The sequence below is a fragment of the Sinohyriopsis cumingii genome, chromosome 6, assembly GCF_028554795.1.
Source record: "Sinohyriopsis cumingii isolate HCF-2022 chromosome 6, ASM2855479v2, whole genome shotgun sequence".
NCBI classification, from domain to species: Eukaryota; Metazoa; Mollusca; class Bivalvia; order Unionida; family Unionidae; genus Sinohyriopsis; species Sinohyriopsis cumingii.
The window spans coordinates 69,873,413-69,893,961 of NC_142966.1; the positions used below are offsets into that span (position 1 = coordinate 69,873,413).

At 37.7% G+C, this 20,549-nt stretch overlaps 2 protein-coding genes across 2 annotated transcripts; both read left to right on the plus strand.

The window, feature by feature from the left end:
• Positions 1–55: 55 nt before the first annotated feature.
• Positions 56–16,054, plus strand: LOC149797156 (uncharacterized). Its single transcript, XM_089960722.1, has 5 exons — positions 56–721; positions 2,858–2,948; positions 14,071–14,238; positions 14,756–14,924; positions 15,916–16,054. Exons 1-5 carry the CDS (start codon positions 404–406, stop codon positions 16,052–16,054), a joined length of 885 nt encoding a protein of 294 aa, XP_089816848.1. The 5' UTR covers positions 56–403.
• A 363-nt stretch (positions 16,055–16,417) lies between these two features.
• On the plus strand, positions 16,418–16,765 carry LOC149797157 (uncharacterized). Its single transcript, XM_089960723.1, has one exon. It carries the CDS (start codon positions 16,418–16,420, stop codon positions 16,763–16,765), a length of 348 nt encoding a protein of 115 aa, XP_089816849.1.
• Positions 16,766–20,549: the final 3,784 nt, after the last annotated feature.

A 20,549-nucleotide genomic window follows, 5' to 3' on the forward strand; every position in this document is an offset into this window, starting at 1 on the left:
TCGTATATATTGACCCCCATCCCCAAACATTGAGCCATCTATATATGTATGCGTATTAACTGAATGTGAAACATATTTAAATAATTCAGATTAACAAGGTACGTTCTATCGCTGCAATAGATTTTTCATTGGATTTTTTCAGTAGACTAATTTTGAACAATAATTGCATTCTCATGTCGCCATGACGCTCAGCAATATCTTGTATTGAAACCAATAAATAATAAATGCTTATAATTGTTTTGTAATGTCCCGTAACAAATATTGGAATGAAAAGCATAGATGATAAATGGACATGATAAAATGTTTCAACGTCATAAAAGACAGAGAGAGGTGAATTTAGCTAATCTTGAGAGGTTTAGTTTTATCTTTTGTGCCATATAGATTCTATCAATTAGACGTTGGCATGGAAGAGGGAAATATTGTTATAGTGTGCTTGCTCCTACTTTCTTCAAGTTTTAAACAAACCATTTTACAGGACATATCTTTTACTGATCATTGCAAATTTTCATTTACAAGATGTGTCACGACTGGTCAGTTTAAGAAAATATACAATATATCTCCACAAGAATGCGTCGAGGAATGTTCAAGTCGACCCAAGTGTCAGTCCTTCAACTACAGGCAAAGATTTCAGGGATGTGAGTTATCCTCTGATGTAGGGACAGAATATAATTTGATCGACTGCATAGGATCCGTTCATAGCAACATAGAGAGCTGGAATTCGGTGAGTAAATTAATAATATTCTCACTGTATCTATTTCCCGAGAATGAGAGAGAAACAAAGGTTTGGATGGTTGTTGTTATTGTTCTAGGGTTTAACGCCATTTTTCAGCACAAGATAGGCTATACATGGCGGCCAGTATTAATGGTGGAGGAAGAACCCTGGAAAACCCAGGGAAGAACCACCGACCAACGAGAAGCTACTGGCAGGGTTTCCCATGTACCCACGCTAGCCGAGTCTTGGACTCGAACCCACGCAGACAGAGGTGAGATGGCAGTGATCTGTAACGGTGAGCGTTTTAGACCACTCGGCCACTCGGGGCCCCACTTTTGGATGGATTGTATCATGTTTTGGTAACTTTCTGTATTTATGATTACTTTATTTCTTACATACGCATTTTATAGAATAATGTGTGTAAATTGATATCAATTTTGTATGCTTCGCCTCAGCGCTACATAGGTTAAGTTAGATTATATATTGTTTCCTTCAACTCAAGCGAATTCTGAATGCTATCTTGGCAAAATTCAATAAGGCATTAGGCTTGATGTACAAATTATCGTACTTCGGTACATCCTTCTCCCTGCATATGTAGTATTGAGCACAATCCATATCCCTACAGATGTGGTAATTATAACAATCAATCTCCCTACACATATTTCAGATGAACCTTGACGTACCAGGTAAACAAAAAATTAGAACTAGTCCCGGTGTTGATGGGACGTCTTTTTTTCTACTGTATTTTTGAAAGAACCAGTCGAGGTCACATGTGGTCCTTTTTATTTTATTTTTGTTTTTTAATTTATAATTTGAAACTTCCAAATTAAAACTGTTTCGGATAATTCGTTTTAGTCAGCAATGAAAGACATTAACAAAGCATGAAGAAAATAAGCAAATTATTTTGGTTTAAGGCCAGGTCCATACCATACTTATCAAATGCACGTGCGATATACGTAAGAGATATATTGACTTTTTCTATATTCAAAATATGGGTGCTGCTTTCAAAACGAATGGAAAGGCTGAGAAATGTATTTAGGAAGATATAAACGGAAAATAATTGCAATTTACTATATCTTTAAGATATTAAAAGAAGCAAGCGCCATATTTTATGTGTAAAACACAATTACTAAGTATTTTATCTTGTAGAAGGAACTCTGAAGATTAAATATAGTGTCGAATGTGGTACTGATATTAAAACACTTAACACTATCGTTTTCATAATTTAATGTTGCTAATTCCTAACACCACATGTACATTAACAACACTGGCACATCTTTCCCAGTATTCTACTGAATATAGAAGTCTATTTATTTATTGTCTTTAGGCGAAAGAATATAATGTTACTTAGAAAAACAAATTTCTTGGAAATTTACAAACAAAATCGTGGATAATTTCTTTTGTTTATTTTAGCCTTCTGGCCCAGTTTGATGTTAAAATTGATTTTGTTTATGAACATACAAATTTGGTAAATAAACATACCAATTTCTTTTAAGTACAGTACTATTAAATAATACATGCCTAAATACACTTAAGACGGTTTGTTCGACTACGAAAGGTTTTTTTTTAAACGCTTGCTTTAAAAACATTGATATTTGAAATCGCACCTGCTGCAATTGTCACAGGGGCTGCGATATGGCTGACCCAAATGGAACGGTTACAGTCTTAGGAAATATTATATGAACTATACCGAATGTTGAGATAGAGCCCTTCCTGAACGACACTAATGCTAGCACCTGTAGGGTAATACACACACACACACACACACACACACACACAGATATATATATATATATATATATATATATATATATATAGAGAGAGAGAGAGAGAGAGAGAGAGAGACAGACAGACAGACAGACAGACAGACAGAGATTACTCACAGCTGCAATTATCTAATTATCTTCATCGAACACTCATTGAGTCTAAAGCATGTGCTAGTTAAAGGTTACTTTGGCACTGTTCGTTGTCAATATTTGTTGTTAGATTCAGTGCACGGAGGAGGTCTGTTATAACAGGTTATGAAAATCCCTAGCCCTTGGTGGAGGTGGGGATCGGTATTTTAGTAAGGAGTTTTGACGTTATTGCGGGAAATTGTATACATTAGCGGACACGGTTTATATAGGTGAGTGGATTTCCTTTCAGGAATGGAGGAAGTTCTGCAAGTCTCTCAACTGTTCTGTCGGACAAACGTGTGTTAAAGACAAGGCAGAAAATGGATCATGCATATATACAGGTACTTAATAATTCAACTCAATTAAAAAACAGCTTAGCTTTATTTGTATTCATGTTTTCACACCGTAGATACTTAAGATAAAAAGAACAAGTACACTTATATATATATATATATATATATATATATATATATATATATATATATATATATATGCTTATGTGGTATTAGCGACTTTTTTTTAAACAAAGCAGAAGTTTTAAACAATACGGAGTTCCTATATTTCAGGTAATTTTGATTTCAGTGACACGTAAAAGAGTTATAATAACAGATCTAATGACATCCATCACAATATCATTGCAAGTGCACAAGTTAAGCCGCCTGAATCACTATCGATGATAATGATCACTAACATCAACACATTTTCATTGTTTAGTCCCGCGCTACACTAACCCCCACCACGATCCCATGTACATTCTGGATTAGAACCATTCGTTGGAATATATTTATTCTCCCGAGCTTTATCCAAGATATCATCACCCTCCCTCAAGTAGGGAGTTCAGGTCACATTAAAAAGTTATCAAATCTTACGTCCTAACGACATAACCAATTTCTAGGGCTATCATAACTGCACGTTAGGCTTATATTAGTAGAGAAAGTTGTCATATAAGTGTAAAGAGAAAATTGACCAAAGAAAGTGTTGTTATTTATCTATATTTATATCGACAGAATGGTTGGATATATAGTTAGAAAATACTCAGTAAAGCATAGCTCAAATTATGTTTTTGTATTATTGACATGGCTAATTGGCATAACTCAGATTATGTTTGGGTATAACTGATATGGCTAATTGGCATAACTCAGATTATGTTTGGGTATAATCGATATGGCTAATTGATTTAACTAAGATTATGTTTTGGGTATAATTCATATGGCTAATTGGCATATCTCAGATTATGTTTGGGTATAACTGATATGGCTAATTGGCATAAATAAGATTATCTTCGAGTATAACTGATATGGCTAATTGGTATAACTAGATTATGTTTGGGTATAACTCGATATGGTTAATTGGCATAACTCAGCTCAGATTATGTTTGGGTATAATTTATATGGCTAATTGGTATAACTTAGATTATGTTTTCGGTATGATTGATATGGATAATTGGCATAACTCAGATTATGTTTGGGTATAATTTATATGGCTAATTGGCATAACTCATATTATGCTTGGGTATAATCGATATGGCTAATTGGCATAATTCAGATTATGTTTTGGGTATAATTGATATGGCTAACTGGCATAACTCAGATTATGGTTACGTATATTCACTGGCATACCGAATAGTGAGTAATCTGGGCGAATCACCCAGGACGGCACTTCTTTTGGGGCAGCAAAATAGGGAAATAAGAAAGAAAAAAAAAGGAAAAGGAAAGAGGGAGAGGCTAGCAGGAGGATAATATTTTGAAAATTTTGTGATGCCGCCCTTGATGATGCAGCCGTCCTGTTGCGGTGCCGGTACGGCCCTTGACGGTTTGACTTGTGTTAGCTGTGTTTACAGAGATAAAGCGTCTGATATGTTTAGTTGGCTTCAGTGCTAAAGGTATATTTGAGTCATGTGAACTTTAATGCTAAAGGCAAATTCGACAGTCATGTGTACTTTAGCCAAATACAATAGTTGCTATGGACCAATGACAATTATGGCTTATTAGAGATGTGGGTAATTTAGGATGCAGTGATTATTAACATAAATTGTTTGTTTTTTTATAACTATACTAATTATTTACGAAAACAATCAAATCGGATTATTTGGATAATAACTTTTTAATCTGAGACATTAACCGTATGACAATTCTCACGACATGAACAAGTGACAGACACAAAGTGGGGGTTGCGTATAATACGCGCTGAGAGAATCGGGGGGAAAATACAGGCAGGTGGCGCTGCAGCTATTAGTCGATATTTTGTTCCGACTACACCTGCAACTGAAAACATTGGCAATTATCCTGACTGTGATGACCTGCATAACTTTAATGATGATCCTGTTCTGGTTCAAGCAACAACATCAGTAATACCGGACCCGGAGTATTTAGTTTACAATAATGATGGCATTTGTGACAGCAATACTATCAATGTCAATGAAGCTGAAGGTGAACGAAGTCGAATGAAACATTACCAAATGATTGCTCAGCTGATGGCGCCACGACCATGTCAATGAAGTCAATAGCAAAGTTTTCTACACTGCAACATCAGCCATTTATACAGAAACATTTAAATCAAGAAATAAATATAGATCAGGACTCTACCAATGCCAATATAGTTGATTTCCGTGATGCTAGTCATTGGCCTGAAACTGTAACGGATAAACTTAGAACTGATATCGTTTTTGAGATGCTTTGGAACTCAATAAGGATGGACCACTTGCCATCTGTAAATGCAAGCTTGGTGAAAATGAACTTGAGAACAAATAATTGCCCAAAGATTGATTCATCAAAAAGAGTATTTTGAGGTCTTGGATGCTATACTTCCCCTCAAAGGGAACCTTCTACTGCCTTTGTGGTTGATTTTTTTAAATTCAAATTCGAGTGCGTTTGGCAAACTATAAGGCTTCAGTGATTGGAAATAAAATAGTCAAATAATAGGAGAATATGAGATAAACCGGCATCAAATGATACTTTCAACAACTGGAAAGGAATGGCGATAAGACTGAAAGCTGGTGTCACGATGGTCAACAAGTTCAGAAGCAGATTGTTGGAGAAACTGCAAAATGAAGATATATTCTCAAAAGAATTTTGGATGGCATGACGTTCTTGGCTAGACAACGTAGAGGACGTAGGAAACCCTATCTTTGGAAAGTGACACTAACTCAATGAATTTTCTTAAATTGATGAAATTACTAGAAAAATACAATCATGTTATGAGAAAGCATCTCACCACGGTTACGCTTGGGACATTAGCTGTGTTATATCTTTCACCTAATATTCATAATAAATTCATTGTACTTCTTGGAAAATGTGAAAAAAGCTACATACTTTCAATCTCATGTTCGAAAATACTCCTAATATTTCACTTTTCTACCAAATGTGTCAGATACTTCATTATGTAGACATACAAATGAAGAGAAGTAGACTTCAAATAATCTTTCATCGATTTCCTTCGTCTTGATGGAAAGACAGCTGAAGCTGTTGTGGATCAAATTCTGACAAAGCTTCAAGTGGATGGTCTAAATTTGTGAGACTACAGAGGCCAAGGTTATGACAATGATGCAACTATGACAGAAATTCACAATGGAGTAAAGCAGCGAATTTGCAGTTACACCAAAACTCTTTAATTCACTCACAAACCATTGCTTGAATTTAGCTGGACTTCTTTCAGTGCAAATGCATTAAGAGTTGTTGGCACTGTCGAAAAAAATGTATGTAATTTTCTTTTCTTCAACACATCGATAGGACATTCTACAGAAACATGTTTCAAACAATGTAAAAAGGGTATGTGAAAGTCGCTGCAGTGCAAAATATGATGTTCTCCAGGCTACGGCATTACATCTTGATGAAGTTGTTGATTCATTGAAAGAGCTACGTGATGGCGAATCTGAGACAGTTGAAACTAGAGGTGATGCAGGAACAATGCTCTCTGCATTATTGTCATACTCCTTCATATCATATCGGTATGTTTGGAGCGCCTTACTGGAGTAGATGGACAAAAGGCAGAAGCATCTAGAAACAAACGGTCTCGGAATGGATGGTTTCACAATTAAGATGAATGCTCTAAGTATATACCTTAACGAAGAAAGAGAAAATATATAACAAAGACCCTGACGATTTCTGCCAGATTATGCAAAGACAATGCTATGAGTTCAGAGTGTTGTATTCGGAAGAAACGTGGAATGCCTGGAGAAATAACGACGACGTTAGACTAACTTGACCGCAAGAAATCAGTCGAAAACATAAAGAGATTATCGATCGTCTGCATGCAGAAAGATCTCAGCAGTTGCGCGAATTTAACTATAAGTTCATATTTCTCACAAGATTGGACATTTTTATGAATCGTGCACATAGTGATGAAATTCGTATTTCAGGTGCAAATCTTACCCATTAGTGCGACGAAGTTGATGCTGATCATCTGTATTACGAAATCTGAAGCATTCGTCGTTACATTCAGAGTCAAGAAGGAGTCAGAGGCAAGAAAGCTAAATGCTGGAAAAGTTTGGAACTTTTACAATGGACGATCAAGTTGGGATACGCAGAATATCATTCAAACCTAAGCATTGCACCACGAATATTTTTAACAATGCGTGTCAACATAACTAGCTGCGTGTGGAGCTTTTCAAAACTCAACTAATTAAGACATATTTAAGATCCACAATGATCTCGGCACGGCAGACCAACTTGGCAACGCTATCCATTGAAAGGGAGACGACTGAAACAATTAACTTTGATGAAGCCATTGATGCCTTTGCAGCCTTCAAAGCGCGCAAAATTACATTGTGACATTGTAACCTGAACAACACAAAGTCATACAACATTATATGTTTTTGATCATGAGATATAGATTTAAATTCTAAAGTATTACAAAATTACGGGATTGCCCTCGGTGGCCCACTTTGCGGCCTTTCCACCCGTCCTCATCTCTGCCCACCATAACGGTTTAGCCACTATGTGAGCATTGTCTGCTCTTTACTTTTAAGTTTGACTGTACACACGCAAGCATCCATGTCATACAGTTATGGTGGGTATGGTCTCATCCAGATGGAAAGGCTGCAAAGAAAGCTAGTGAGGAAAAGCACCCGCCTTTCGTACTACTTTAGTCTGCAATGATTATAGAAACGACAATAAAATCATGCACAGGGATGTACTCCAACAGGCAAACCTATGGTACTGATCACTATACCCAGGCTGTCAGCCTAGGTAAAAATCCATTCCGAGACGACCTCAAATTTTAACAACGTTTTCAGCTACCATGCAAAGAACTACAAGAACGACAAAACAACGCATGCAGCAACACCAACAAAACCTTGCAATTCAAAACAATTGTGTCTGCTTTTCCTTACCACAAAAATAAATACAAACGCCGAATCAAAGACAAAACACAAACACTGAAAACCAAAAACCATAGAAAAACACCGAAATCAAACACAAACACCAAACACCAAAATCTAAAAACAAATACCGAAACTAAAAACCACCAGTGCCTATTTTTCGCCCCCAAAACCAAATTACCCAGTAGTGGAAATGTTTTGTAATTGGACACACAAGATCGCCAATTGATATAGAAACCAAAAATATGTTTTTGCTACTAAACTACTTGAGCGAAGCGACAAAACATATTTCGGCCAACACATACTTGTCCGCCCACGATATAGGTATCTGATCCATCGAAAAACGATCCGATATGCACGTGTTGTTACAAAACATATACCATGGAAACCTTGCCTCGAATATAGCTAACGTGAAATCTTCCACCAAAGCGACACAACAATCTTCGAACAGACTTGCAAGCAGTATCTGATATATTCGTAGACGATCTGTGCCTTTGGACTGTCCGACAACCAAGTACATTAACAGTAGTTTACCTATCTGCTGTTGGACATGTGGCAAAAGCAATAGGTTCTAATGTCCATACGCATGCATGCACAAAGGTTTTGCCATATGTCCTGCATGATTGTAGTTTTTCTATGACTCCGTACAATGCACAACACTATCGCTGTACCGATCTACAATTCCTGCTATAATGCAGAAAGACCCACATGTGCTCAATTTATTCGAGAAATCCAAACACAATCACGCCAGCATTGATCGTGGTATGCAAAGTAAACACAGTCAATATTCTGTCTATTGAACTTATCCTATTGCTGCCGGGTCTTGTGGATTCTCTATCGGTAGACGGAATGACTTCTGTGACATAGATGCTACTAAAGATTGCCCTGTTTGACTAGATCTACCCGCTATGGTACAACTGCAAAACAAACATTGATTCGTACTGAAAGGAATATAGATCTCACACGATTCCACCAATCGTATTTTTGACAACCGAAACAGTGCGGGAAACGATTTCCCATCCATCCATTTTTCTGGAAAACTTTCCTCTTGGATCCTCGAATCGTATACTTCGTTGTGGAAAATTATGTAACAAATTCGTATGACAGATGTAAATGCACCAAATGTAGCACACTTTTGCAGATGTCCAGACGGACGAATAGGAACAACATTTGCCAACCCAGACTTAAAACAGCGAGGGAACTGCCGCATCGAGGTTTCTCTGTATGGTCTATTGCCAGAAGATACGACCTGGGAAACTGCCACATACATTGTAGAACAGATGTACAAACCATCTCAAAATCCCCATCGTCCACTATCTTGGATACAGACGATACAATGGCAAGTACTAACAGAGGCTATACATTACAACCAGGTACTGACATCGACGGCAGCCAAAACACTATATGATATAATAGGGAAATACAAAAGCTATAAGACTTTGTGGAAATTCGAAACAATATACCTAACAAGACCTTCCATTTCTAGAACGGTAAACACTTCCGTTGTGGATATCCTCGTTTGGTTTTGTAAGTTTGCGAATCCACGCTTGTAGTCGACCAGATCCACGAAGGATGCGTTAGAGGCAGACACAGAGTTATTGGTTGTTTAATATACGACACTGTTGTTTCGTGGAAAAAGCCGATAAATTTTTGTATTTTCAGACGTATACGGTTCTCATATTTCCACTTGCTCCACCAAGAACAACGGATCGAGAGCGATCCAACAACTAGGATTCCACAACACCCTGCACCGCCCACGGATATGCATTTAAATATTCGGAAGCAAGAGCTTGTGCTGCATCGTAATTGTTTTCGATAAACAATTGCAGGCAAACATGTTTTCCTGCTCTGAAACAAACAAACCAATTTGAGCCTTTCCCAAGATACTTTTCGATTCTTGGACGATGTATTTTTGGAACATTCCAGCATCAAATCTAAACCAATTTATTGTTCTGCCTGCTCGTCTAGACGAAATATATACACATATTCACGCAAACGATTTATATCTTCTGCAGCCATTTAGTTGTTGGTTGATATAGTGAAAAAATGTTTCCATTGTGGATATATATATATATATATATATATATATATATATATATATATATATATATATATATATATATATATATATATATATATATCTGTGTGTGTGTGTGTGTGATTTGGATTTTTAACGTCGCTTTAACAATTTTTCAGTCTTAAAGCTACGATATCTGCAGTGTGGCAGTTTAGAGTGATGTTTAGCACTAGGGCATCTTGCCGCAGACATGTAGCATGATGTCCCACCCAGTCACATTATCCTGACACCAGGCCGACCAGTCCTAATACTAACCTCTTAATGCTGAGAACCAAGCGAGGAAGCTGTTTGCATGAATATATATATATATATATATATATATATATATATATATATATATATATATATATATATATATATATATATATATATATATTCTTTTTTGGGCAAGTCTGTTGTTCTGTTGGCTGTCAACGGATCCACAACTGATAATTATGCATGAATCAGGCATCGCTGATGGACCCTCATATACAAAACATATATGGCCCAAGTGCTCTGGCCAGTACAATGGTGAAGCAGCCAGTTCTGGGCAAACACCGCCCGCAATGTGACTGTAATAAATTCCTGTTTTGGATCTTTTGGGATCTGGTGTAGACAAACACGAGTGTAATTCTTAGGCAGTTCTTGCAAGAATTTCTACAGAAGCTGCATACTGCAATCTTTTTTACCATGCGACCATAGAAATTCTAAGTAATTGGGAAGCAGGATAAATGGATGGAACAAAAGCACAATCAGTAGCGGTCACTATCTATATCCTGGATAAATCCACTGTTCTACTGGTAGCCCACGGACCCACCAAAACCTAAATCTGCTTTGGTGTTTTCCTAGTGCAACGATCCATGCTTGGGTTGTACTCAACAGCAAAGTAGGTCTGGTCAATACAGTGGATTGTGCAAAATTAAAAAGTATTCCACATTTTTGTGTGTTTTTGCCTATTTTTGGTACAGTTCAGTTCACAAACCAGTTCAACACAGGTATTCGCGTCCATGTGGCCTCCTATAGCCAACTGATGACAGATCGTGGTAGCCTCCTACCAGCTCTGGGGACTTGTTGCCACCACTAATCTCCACCAACATATTTTTCCAGCAGTGATGTTGTTGCACGCACACATGCTGGCATGCTACCGTCTGGTTGTAGTTTGGGCAGTTTTGCAATCTTGTGTTTTGTTCCACAATCAACCGATTCTCGTCTGGGACATTCTCCACAAGCTGTTTTTTTTTTAACTGTTTCCAACTTGGCCACAGGATACTCCAGTGGATCTACCTCAACTTCTACTTGTTTTTGTTCCACCACATACTTTTCCAGCTTGGCCACACATTCCTCTATATGGCCTTCCTTGTTTCACACCAATATTTTTTTTGCCATACAGCCTAGCTAAATGATTTTTTCACTTTGTCTGTTCCACCACATATGTTTCCAATGCAACAACACGACCTCGAACGGTTCTGGCCTGTCTTTCATGTTCTGTTGTTGTTCCGCCACAAACGTTTCCAGTACAACAATACGATCTACAAACGTCCTCCACAGGTGTATCGACTTCTAGATTTTGCACTATAAAATCCTTGCTCGATCGTTGTGGGGGATAGTTATTGTTGTTTGCAGCATTATGTCCATTTGTTGGCCTCCATATCATATAGAGCCGGTTGGTGCCAATCCCTAACCGTTTCCTGGTTTCTGCTCTGGCGATCTTTGCACGAAGGTTTTGTGTCTCTTGCTCCTATCCAGGTAGAATGACGCGTGCAACAGGCATTCTACAGATCAATGATATGTCCAATACACATAGGTTATGAGGTTGACCTCGTCATTGTGCTGAAAAAATATGACGTTTGTAGTTGCCAGCACAAAATTACTACAAAACAAACCCAAAACTAAACTCATGCCCTAACCCTGACCCAAAATGTCAAACCCAAACCCAAACGCAACACCAAACCCACGCCTAACCCTGTTGCAGGCCTGTTTTGTCTCTTTTGTAGTTCTTTGCAAGGGAGTTGAAAAAGTAATTGAAATTTGAGGTCGTCTCGGAACGGATTTTAATTAGGCTAACACCCTGCATAAATTCTAAATTCAAAAATTATAGTGACTCTGTGAAATACATGATTACTATGTTTTTATTATATAAATAAAATAGGTGGCAGGGAGCGGAATCTCGGACCTCCACCCTGGGAAACATTTTAGCTCAAATAATGGTTAGGTGAAATGGATATGGCTAACTGACATGCTTAATTTACCAACAAATGGTAAGATAGTAATGTCAGCAGGTATAGAGGTTTCAGTGGATATTTATGTTTAGGGGGAAATAATTAATTGTAATATGTAGACGTTTCGGATCTATTTATATTTTAGTATTATTTCCTTGATGGGTAGATGATTTTTGGATAATAGCAACAAATTCATTGACGATTGTATAAACGATGCCTAGTTCGCTGTCCACCCTTCATTGGTCAGGTTTTCTCCACTTTAGTACCTGTTGCAGGTTTGTAACACTCGATGTTTGTTCGTAGACGTGTTTCTTACATAAGGCAGCATATATGTGGGTGGGTGCAATCTAATAGACAAAGTTTTCAGTGTGTGAGGTCTAGATTATGGAGACAAATTCCAGTTATGTGCGTACCAAAGGTTTGTAGGTAACTCCTTTTAGACTTCAGTGATGGGTTTTGATGTTTTGTTTCAGAAAGTATAGACTCTGATGTGCTTACTTTTTAGCAATAGGTGATACGTATATAACAGTTTCCAACTTTACCACACGATCCTGCACGATTCCATAACGTAAGCTTGGTTGTATACGATGTGGAAACCACATCACTTGACATAGATTTCAGTTTCTACCTGAATATCATGAAGTAAATACCGTGTTTAGATAATTTTGCAAGATATTGTCATATACAAAACGTGGCATTAGGAAGGGTTCCATATTCCACCTTTGCTTACACTTTTTCAATTCTGCCAAATCGTTTTTGTAAAAGCCTCTGGTTGATTGGTTTGATATACTGTTAAATACATGACTGTGTGATCTGCTAACAATCTATTGTAGTTCTCAAAATATGTTGTAGCTGTTGAACTATGTAAATACGAATGATTATACAGTGTACTCATGCCGTGTGATAATGAAATAGGTTTACAATTTATTGATTTATATTTCTCTCAATTCTTAATAACATGGAAGACAGCATAATATTTTTCAGAAACACCGTAATTTACCGGTATCGATGCACTTTTGTAACACTGTTTCCATGTGTAGTGTTTTGTGGACACTATAGTTTATATGGTCAGGTCCTGCTGCTTTGTGAAGACTTAGTTTCTGCAGTAGTTTGTCAGTTCCATTTTTAGTTATTATAGTTATTATTATATCAAGCATTTTGGCGTATGGACTGTTGTGAAATAGTATTTGGATTATATGACTGATCTGGTCGTGGAATTTCATTTGACAAATGGAATTAAAAAACATCTTTAATTTGGAGCTGTAGACAGAATTAAACCATTCTGAAAGGTCGCCTTGTTGTTCCTGTTTTTAAAAAAAAATCATTTTATAAACGTTGTTCCTAGGTTATAACCCTACTGGTAATCACATATATGTGGACAATTACATTTCGCAAGGCTCCCTTCAGTCTCGTTTTATGGTTTAAGTCACACAGCACGCTATATTCCTTCCATGAGTTCAATATTTTCATATAACTAAAAATCTAGACGTTGGTAATTCTAAATGGGTCTTCCAATTTTCATTCAACATACATTACATTATGACAAAATATGTTAAGCCACGTTAAAGTAATTCAACATACAAGTACATGTACTAGCATCTAATACTTCATCAGTGGTATGATTGTGTGGTGATAATTAAATGTATTACATAATGGCATTAATTCTATTAAAGGAACATCAAGAAAAGGATTCCAGTTATTTGTATAATTGTAACAGTTTTGAAAAGAAAATACGTTCTTATCGCAACTGGGGATAGTTGATGCTGCACATTTTTACCAAAGTAAATTCAGTTCTCATATGGCTATAACGTTTTCTTTTCTTTCATAAAAAATATTCCACGTTCACAATTGTTTTCAATTGCACATTACAGAGTGTGCATGGCCTGAGGTCAGTAATGGTACGGTATTGCTTGGAAACGTGTATGATGTAGGAAGTCGTTTGAAGATTCAGTGCAACGACGGTAAAGTTCTGATAGGAAAGGATATCACTGAATGCCTTCAAAATGGTACATGGACTACAATGGGAAGATGCCTGGATGGTAACCTGCTCATTTTTACCAAAGGAAATTCAATAATGGACAAAGACTCTTTATTCTAAAACTGGGAATTATTTATAAAATAATAAAATAGGCATTTCTTAATAAAAGCTAGATGTATCTAAAACAAGACTCAAATGAATAATTTCACTTTCGCAATGATGGAGATAAGATACGAAACTTGTAATTAAATAAATATTTATATACATAGTCAAGTGTATTGCATAATGGCATTAATTCTATTCAAAGCACATCAAGAAAAGGATTCCAGCTATTTGTATAATATAATGGCAACATTTTCCACTATATCGGCTAACAACAAAATAGATGCAGATAGATCGTGTGCGTGAAGATATGTATATATTTGTCTAGTACCGGCTTTTATTATTTCAGTTATACTAGCATTTGATTCAGATCCATACTGCGAAATTTGATTTCTTATCAAAATAATTCCTTTTTCTTCAATTAACAGTGAAATAGCTTAATTTAATTGATTGATTAAATGGTTAACTAATTTCAGTCATATGTCCAAAGGATAAGCAGTTTTGCTACCGGTTTGAGTCAAGACAGTGCAAAACCTGGACTGAGGCAAGGGAAATATGTCGGGGTGAAGGGGGAGATCTAATGATTCCCGATGAGAAAACGTTCGAGTTCTTCAGAGAGCAAGCAATGCAATACAACAAAGGCGAGTATAACTTAAATCGAAAGTTTGATATGAAATGTTGGTGCAAGTATAAATCTCGCGCGCATGACAAAGTTATTAAGAGTCTTATACTGACCTAAATTAAATTCATTTTATCCTAGGTACACATAAGTTCAATCACTATCTAACTGATGTCATTCATTTGACGTCATAGTTTCATATATTACAAATATTTTCCGAATTCTTTAACGTTCACGCTCAGCAGTAAGTCATGAAGTGGGCAATTTAAAATTTTTGTCCCATGTGTGTGTATACGGAGTATGGCAACTGATGTCCCCTCATGCAATCGCATGTGTTCCATCTACTCGACAAGCCTTGACCTAGGTACATAAAAACAGTATTACCTCGGGTTAGATTTCCAATCCATGTCAACATACATGGATTACCTTTTATAAATCTTCACACATTTTAACGAATTTTGTTTTAGAGATTCCATTTGCGTTTTAGGATATTGATATCATATAGTGCCAACCTGTAATACTTCCTACCCGAAGGTAAAGGTGCCTGTGTCTCAAATATCCTCTGCAAAAATTGTCTTCCGTGTGTTTTTTTTTACAGCTTGTGAGATAGCTGGCCACTGTTACTTCCGGTGATGTCTTTATTAACGGCATTAACTAATAGGAACCAGCTCAGTGACATGATGAGTGAGTCTGCGAAGGTCATCCTAGGACCCAAAAGAAACGTCCACCAAGACTGGTTTGACGAAAATAACGAAGTAATAAGCATCCTCCTTCAACAAAAGAGATAGGCCTACATAGAATGGCAGAACGACGTTGACGCAGTCTCAAAACACGATTGCATTAAACACCTGCAGAGCAATGCCCAGAAAGAACGCCGCATTATGCAAAATAGCTGGTCGGACCGCAAAGCAGATGAAGTTCAGCATTACGTAGACAACTCGAAAGCGTTTTTCAGGTCCCTGAAAGATGCGTATGGACCGTCGAAAGCTGCAGAACCCCTCTAATCTCTTCTGACAGGACCACTCTGCTTAAGGACAAAGAGAGTCTCACCGAAAGGTTGAAGGAACGCTTCTCCAACCTACTTAACATGCCCTCCACCGTAGACTCTGTAGCGTTAGACGCAATTGTCCCGAAGCCAATAATCTCGGACCCCTAAAACGTAAGATGTCAAGCGAGCCAGCAACATGATCAGCCCTGGCAAGGTACCAGGCACGAATGGAATTCCTGTTGAACACTTCAAAGCAGCTGGACCTAAGGCAATTGAGGCAAGGCACAGCATTCGGATCAGTATTTGTGAGGAGGAGTCCATAGCGCAGGAAATCAAAGACGCAATGATTTTCACCTTATACAAAAACAAAGGGAACAAAGTTGACTGCGTCAACTATCGAGGCATATCATTCCTGTCAATTGCAGGCAAGATTATGGCGCACGTCCTTCTCAACCGTCTAATCGGTAATGTCTCGAAAGCCATACTCCGGAGGCCCAATGTTCATTCAGACCAGATCGTAGCACGATCGACATGATCCTCACAGTGAGACAAATACAGGAAACGTGCATTGAAAAAAACACGAACATATACGGTGTCTTCATAGACCTAACAGAGGCATTCGATACGGTCAAAAGAGATGCACTATGGGCAGTCTTAGCACAACCCGGTTGCCCTACAAAGTTCATTAAGATGAACCGACTTTTCCACGACGGCATGACGGGACTTGTTCTCTACAACAGGTATGTTTCTGAGCCATTCGAAGTTTCTAACGTCGTGAAGCAGGGTTGCGTTCTCGCCCCAGTATTATTTAACCTGTTCTTCACATGTGTCCTGAACCATGTTACACGTGATCTCCAGAAAGGAGTGTACATAAAGTAGACTGGATGACTCTTTCTTCGGCTTTCGCCGACTGAATGCCCGGCTCACAACAATTCAGAAACTTATTCTTGAAGCACTTTTGGTGGATGACTGTGCTCTCAAGGCACACACGGAAGCAGATCTCTAGACAATCGATACTTCCTTCGCGACTAGCCTCGAGACTCTTCAGACTCACCATCAGTCGGAACAAGGCATAGCTACTTTACCAGCCTGTCCCAGGCACCATAGCTAGCCCCCCCCCCCCGATTGTGTCCATCGAAGACATCCACCTGAAATGGTTCGATCACTTCAGGTACCTTGGAAGCATCATATCATATCTTAAATCACTAGGACTTCTCCTTTCTCGCTTGTCGGGCCACATGAATATAAAACTGTCCACCGAGATAAAGGTGTGTAAAGCAGTTGTGCTAAATAACCTCCTATATGGATGTGAGACCTGGACAACATACAAGAAGCACATCAAGCAACGTGAGTGCTTCCAAAAGGGAACCCTGCGCTGGATTATACGGGTCAGATGGCAAGACAGAGTGACAAACCTAGAAGTGCTGGATAAAGCAGACTTAACTAGTATCGAAGCGATGGTCATGAGAGCCCAGCCCCGGTGGACGGCTCATGTCATCCGCATGGAGGAGTCTCGAATGCCACGTCAGACTTGGTATAGAGCTCTATCTGGTGGACACAGAAAAATTCGTCGCCCGAAGAAAAGATTCAAAGACTCTATCAAGGACAGCTTGAGGAGCTGCTCGATATCTGTGACAGGCCTCGAGTCCTGCACCAAGGATATGTATGGCTGGTGTACAGCTGTTAGTAATGGGTGTTACATCTTTGATGATGACCGCAGAACGGAAGTCGCCGACGCCAGGGAACGCAGGGAGGCCTCAAGATCAAGAACCAACCCATGCATCCAGTGCACACACTGCTCCAGGACATGCGCATCTCGTATCGGACTCATCAGCTACATGAGGACCCATCAGCGAAGAGCAGCGCAGGATTGACTTCATCGAGCTCCGATGGTCAACCAACAAATAAATGATTAATAGGAGTTAATTAATTGCTCACAAGGGTTAAAAAAAATCTGATTTATTAACTAATAGCAAATATAATTTACTTTCGGGATGATTGAAATATAATTTGGATGCTGCCTCCAGTCACCGCTGAGTCATTTAGTGTATGTTGAGGGTTTTATTGTTGGGTTTGCTGCTGCTCTAGTTGTGTGCCTAAATTACACTGGTAATTAATCCAATATTATTTTCATTTGTTAATTTATTTATTTCGACACGGAACATTAATATGTTATAATTTAAAGTGTGATACCAGTTACGGTAGAAAAACTAAAAATATGCCCACGAATATGTTACTTTTGATCCTAATGGTACCCTGGATCCGAAATTTTGTTGTCATCTACTCATTATATTAAATCAACGTACCAAATATGATCAAGCGCCGTCAGTCGGGGTATATGAAGTAAAGGTTACAAGTGAATTATTGACGGACGGAGGGACAAGACCTATCGCAACCTATCCGTGCAGGTATAAAACCGTTTGCACGTTTTTCAAGTAAACATGATTAATGTACCGCTACGTTTGGCTACAACTAGGACTACTGCTACTGCTACTACTGCTAATACTACTACTACTACTAGAAATAATAATAATAATAATAATAATAACTGTGCCACAATTATTTTGAAAAATCTATTTAAAAATAGTATGCATGCTGAAATGTTAAAAAAAGAGGACAATGAATTTTATGAAACGGACATATTGCATCAGAATAGTAAACATTACTCGGAAAGTTCTTTTTAATGGAATATATATTTTCTTTTCAGATATGTGTTCTGATTTCTGGATCGGAGGTTACACTAACAATCCTCAATCAGAATATGTAACAGTTAAAGGTAACAATATTCCAAAGAACTTCAGTTATTGGCATGAAAGACAACCCGACTATTACATGGGAGAGTCTTGTCTCGAGATGCGGAACACATACCAGTATAAGTTGAACGATTATTTTTGCCACCAGTCAAATGGTTTTATTTGTCAAATATACCCTTACCCATAAATGCATTACCCCAAGATAGAATTATATAATGCATGCAATAATCTGTCACAACAGTTTATCTTTGTTAAAACTTGACACACTATGGATCGAATGTCCATGGCTGGCACAGTATATTAATATCTATAGATTCTTTCTATAGAGTATTAATTAGCGCAGGGTTGCTCTTTCTTCTTCTTTATTAGGTATGTATACTAAAGTATGCATAAACTCAAACACATACACACGCACACACAGACGAAAAAAGACTGTACAGAAAATCAGAGAAACTGACCAAGCACTTTACTCGACTATGTAATTTTGGTTACACTGTAAAACGATATTATGTACATATGTCAGTACATGTTTTGTTAAGTATTTTTGTTTTGTTGCACTGTATGTTCTATTTCTGCGAACAGAGTCAACATTATCCTGGAAAATTAATCCACTCAGTCAGGACTGTGCGGATTTACTAACTTAAGATCAGAGTCTGATTTTGCTTTTGTTATTCCCTTTTTCTTGTAACAGTTTTAAAATTTATATATGTTCTGATATTGTCTGAATTGCCAATCGTATCTCGTTCATTAACTTAACTTGAAATGAGATTTCTTAAGAAACCCACGGTATCCTAGCTGGTAGAGCGTCGAACTCAGAATTCAATAATATTTTTCCCATGCGGGAAAATCAGATGGGATACCTCTCTATTATAAATGTATAAGTTTGTTTACTCAAAGATATCACCGCCATCTCCTACAAGTCGGAAAATGATACACTTGTTTTAAAAACCCATATTACGATCCACTCAGACAAGACTAGAACTACTTTTTCTTCTATATTCTCTGTAACAAATCTGTATCATCAAGTTCCAACAATTTGTCCAATCGCTTTGTAAATGACTGTCAATATAATGATGTCATTCCCATACAAAGTCCCCACTGTAGCATTCCACACCTCTTTTAACCTGGCCTCGGACAGAGAGCAAAGCGTTTAGAATGTTGTTTCATGCACTTTATTCATCTACTGCAGTTTTCAAGGGCAAAATAGCTGATCAATATGTAATTCGGTTCATTCTTTTGGGATGAAGTTCATATTAAACAGGTTGAAATGTTAAACAATTTCTTTTTTTCAGTTAAGCATGGTGATTTGATTAAATTATTTGAAAAGTGATAGGTAAGTTACGAAAATATAATTGAATGAGTAATTCGGTTCTGACTGCTAGATCACGTCTCGTTGTCAGCATCAGAAAATACAGATCATGTCTCCGGATGTTCTGAGCCAGAACGTCATATATCAATCCAAGTCGGATTAATCCGCGTGACACGCAAATCTTTTGGAATCTCGACCTCTGGTTTTTCTTGTATCAGTCAAGATTTTATGATTCACGCCCTCATTTACAGACATTGACTAAAAATTAGTTCTGAATCTAAATTGTGCACTGTAGGCAATTTTCGACGAGGCATCATTTTGAACAGAATAAAAGCTTTCGTGTTTCTTCGGAAGCACAAGGGTCATGCGTGCTCCGAGGATACATAAGTGAGGCTTAGTCTTGTAAATCATGACCTATTAAGAACAAGTGTCTCCCAGGATAGAAACCATTATTTCTACGCCCCGTTCTCACAGCTTGGTCAAGAATTGCTGTGCTGCAGACTTATATTCTGACTTCCTTTTTCTAGGTAAGATCAATGTAATTAGTCTTAGTTAAATATTTCTCTTAGGTGTCTAATGCATTGAGAAATATAGCAAACGC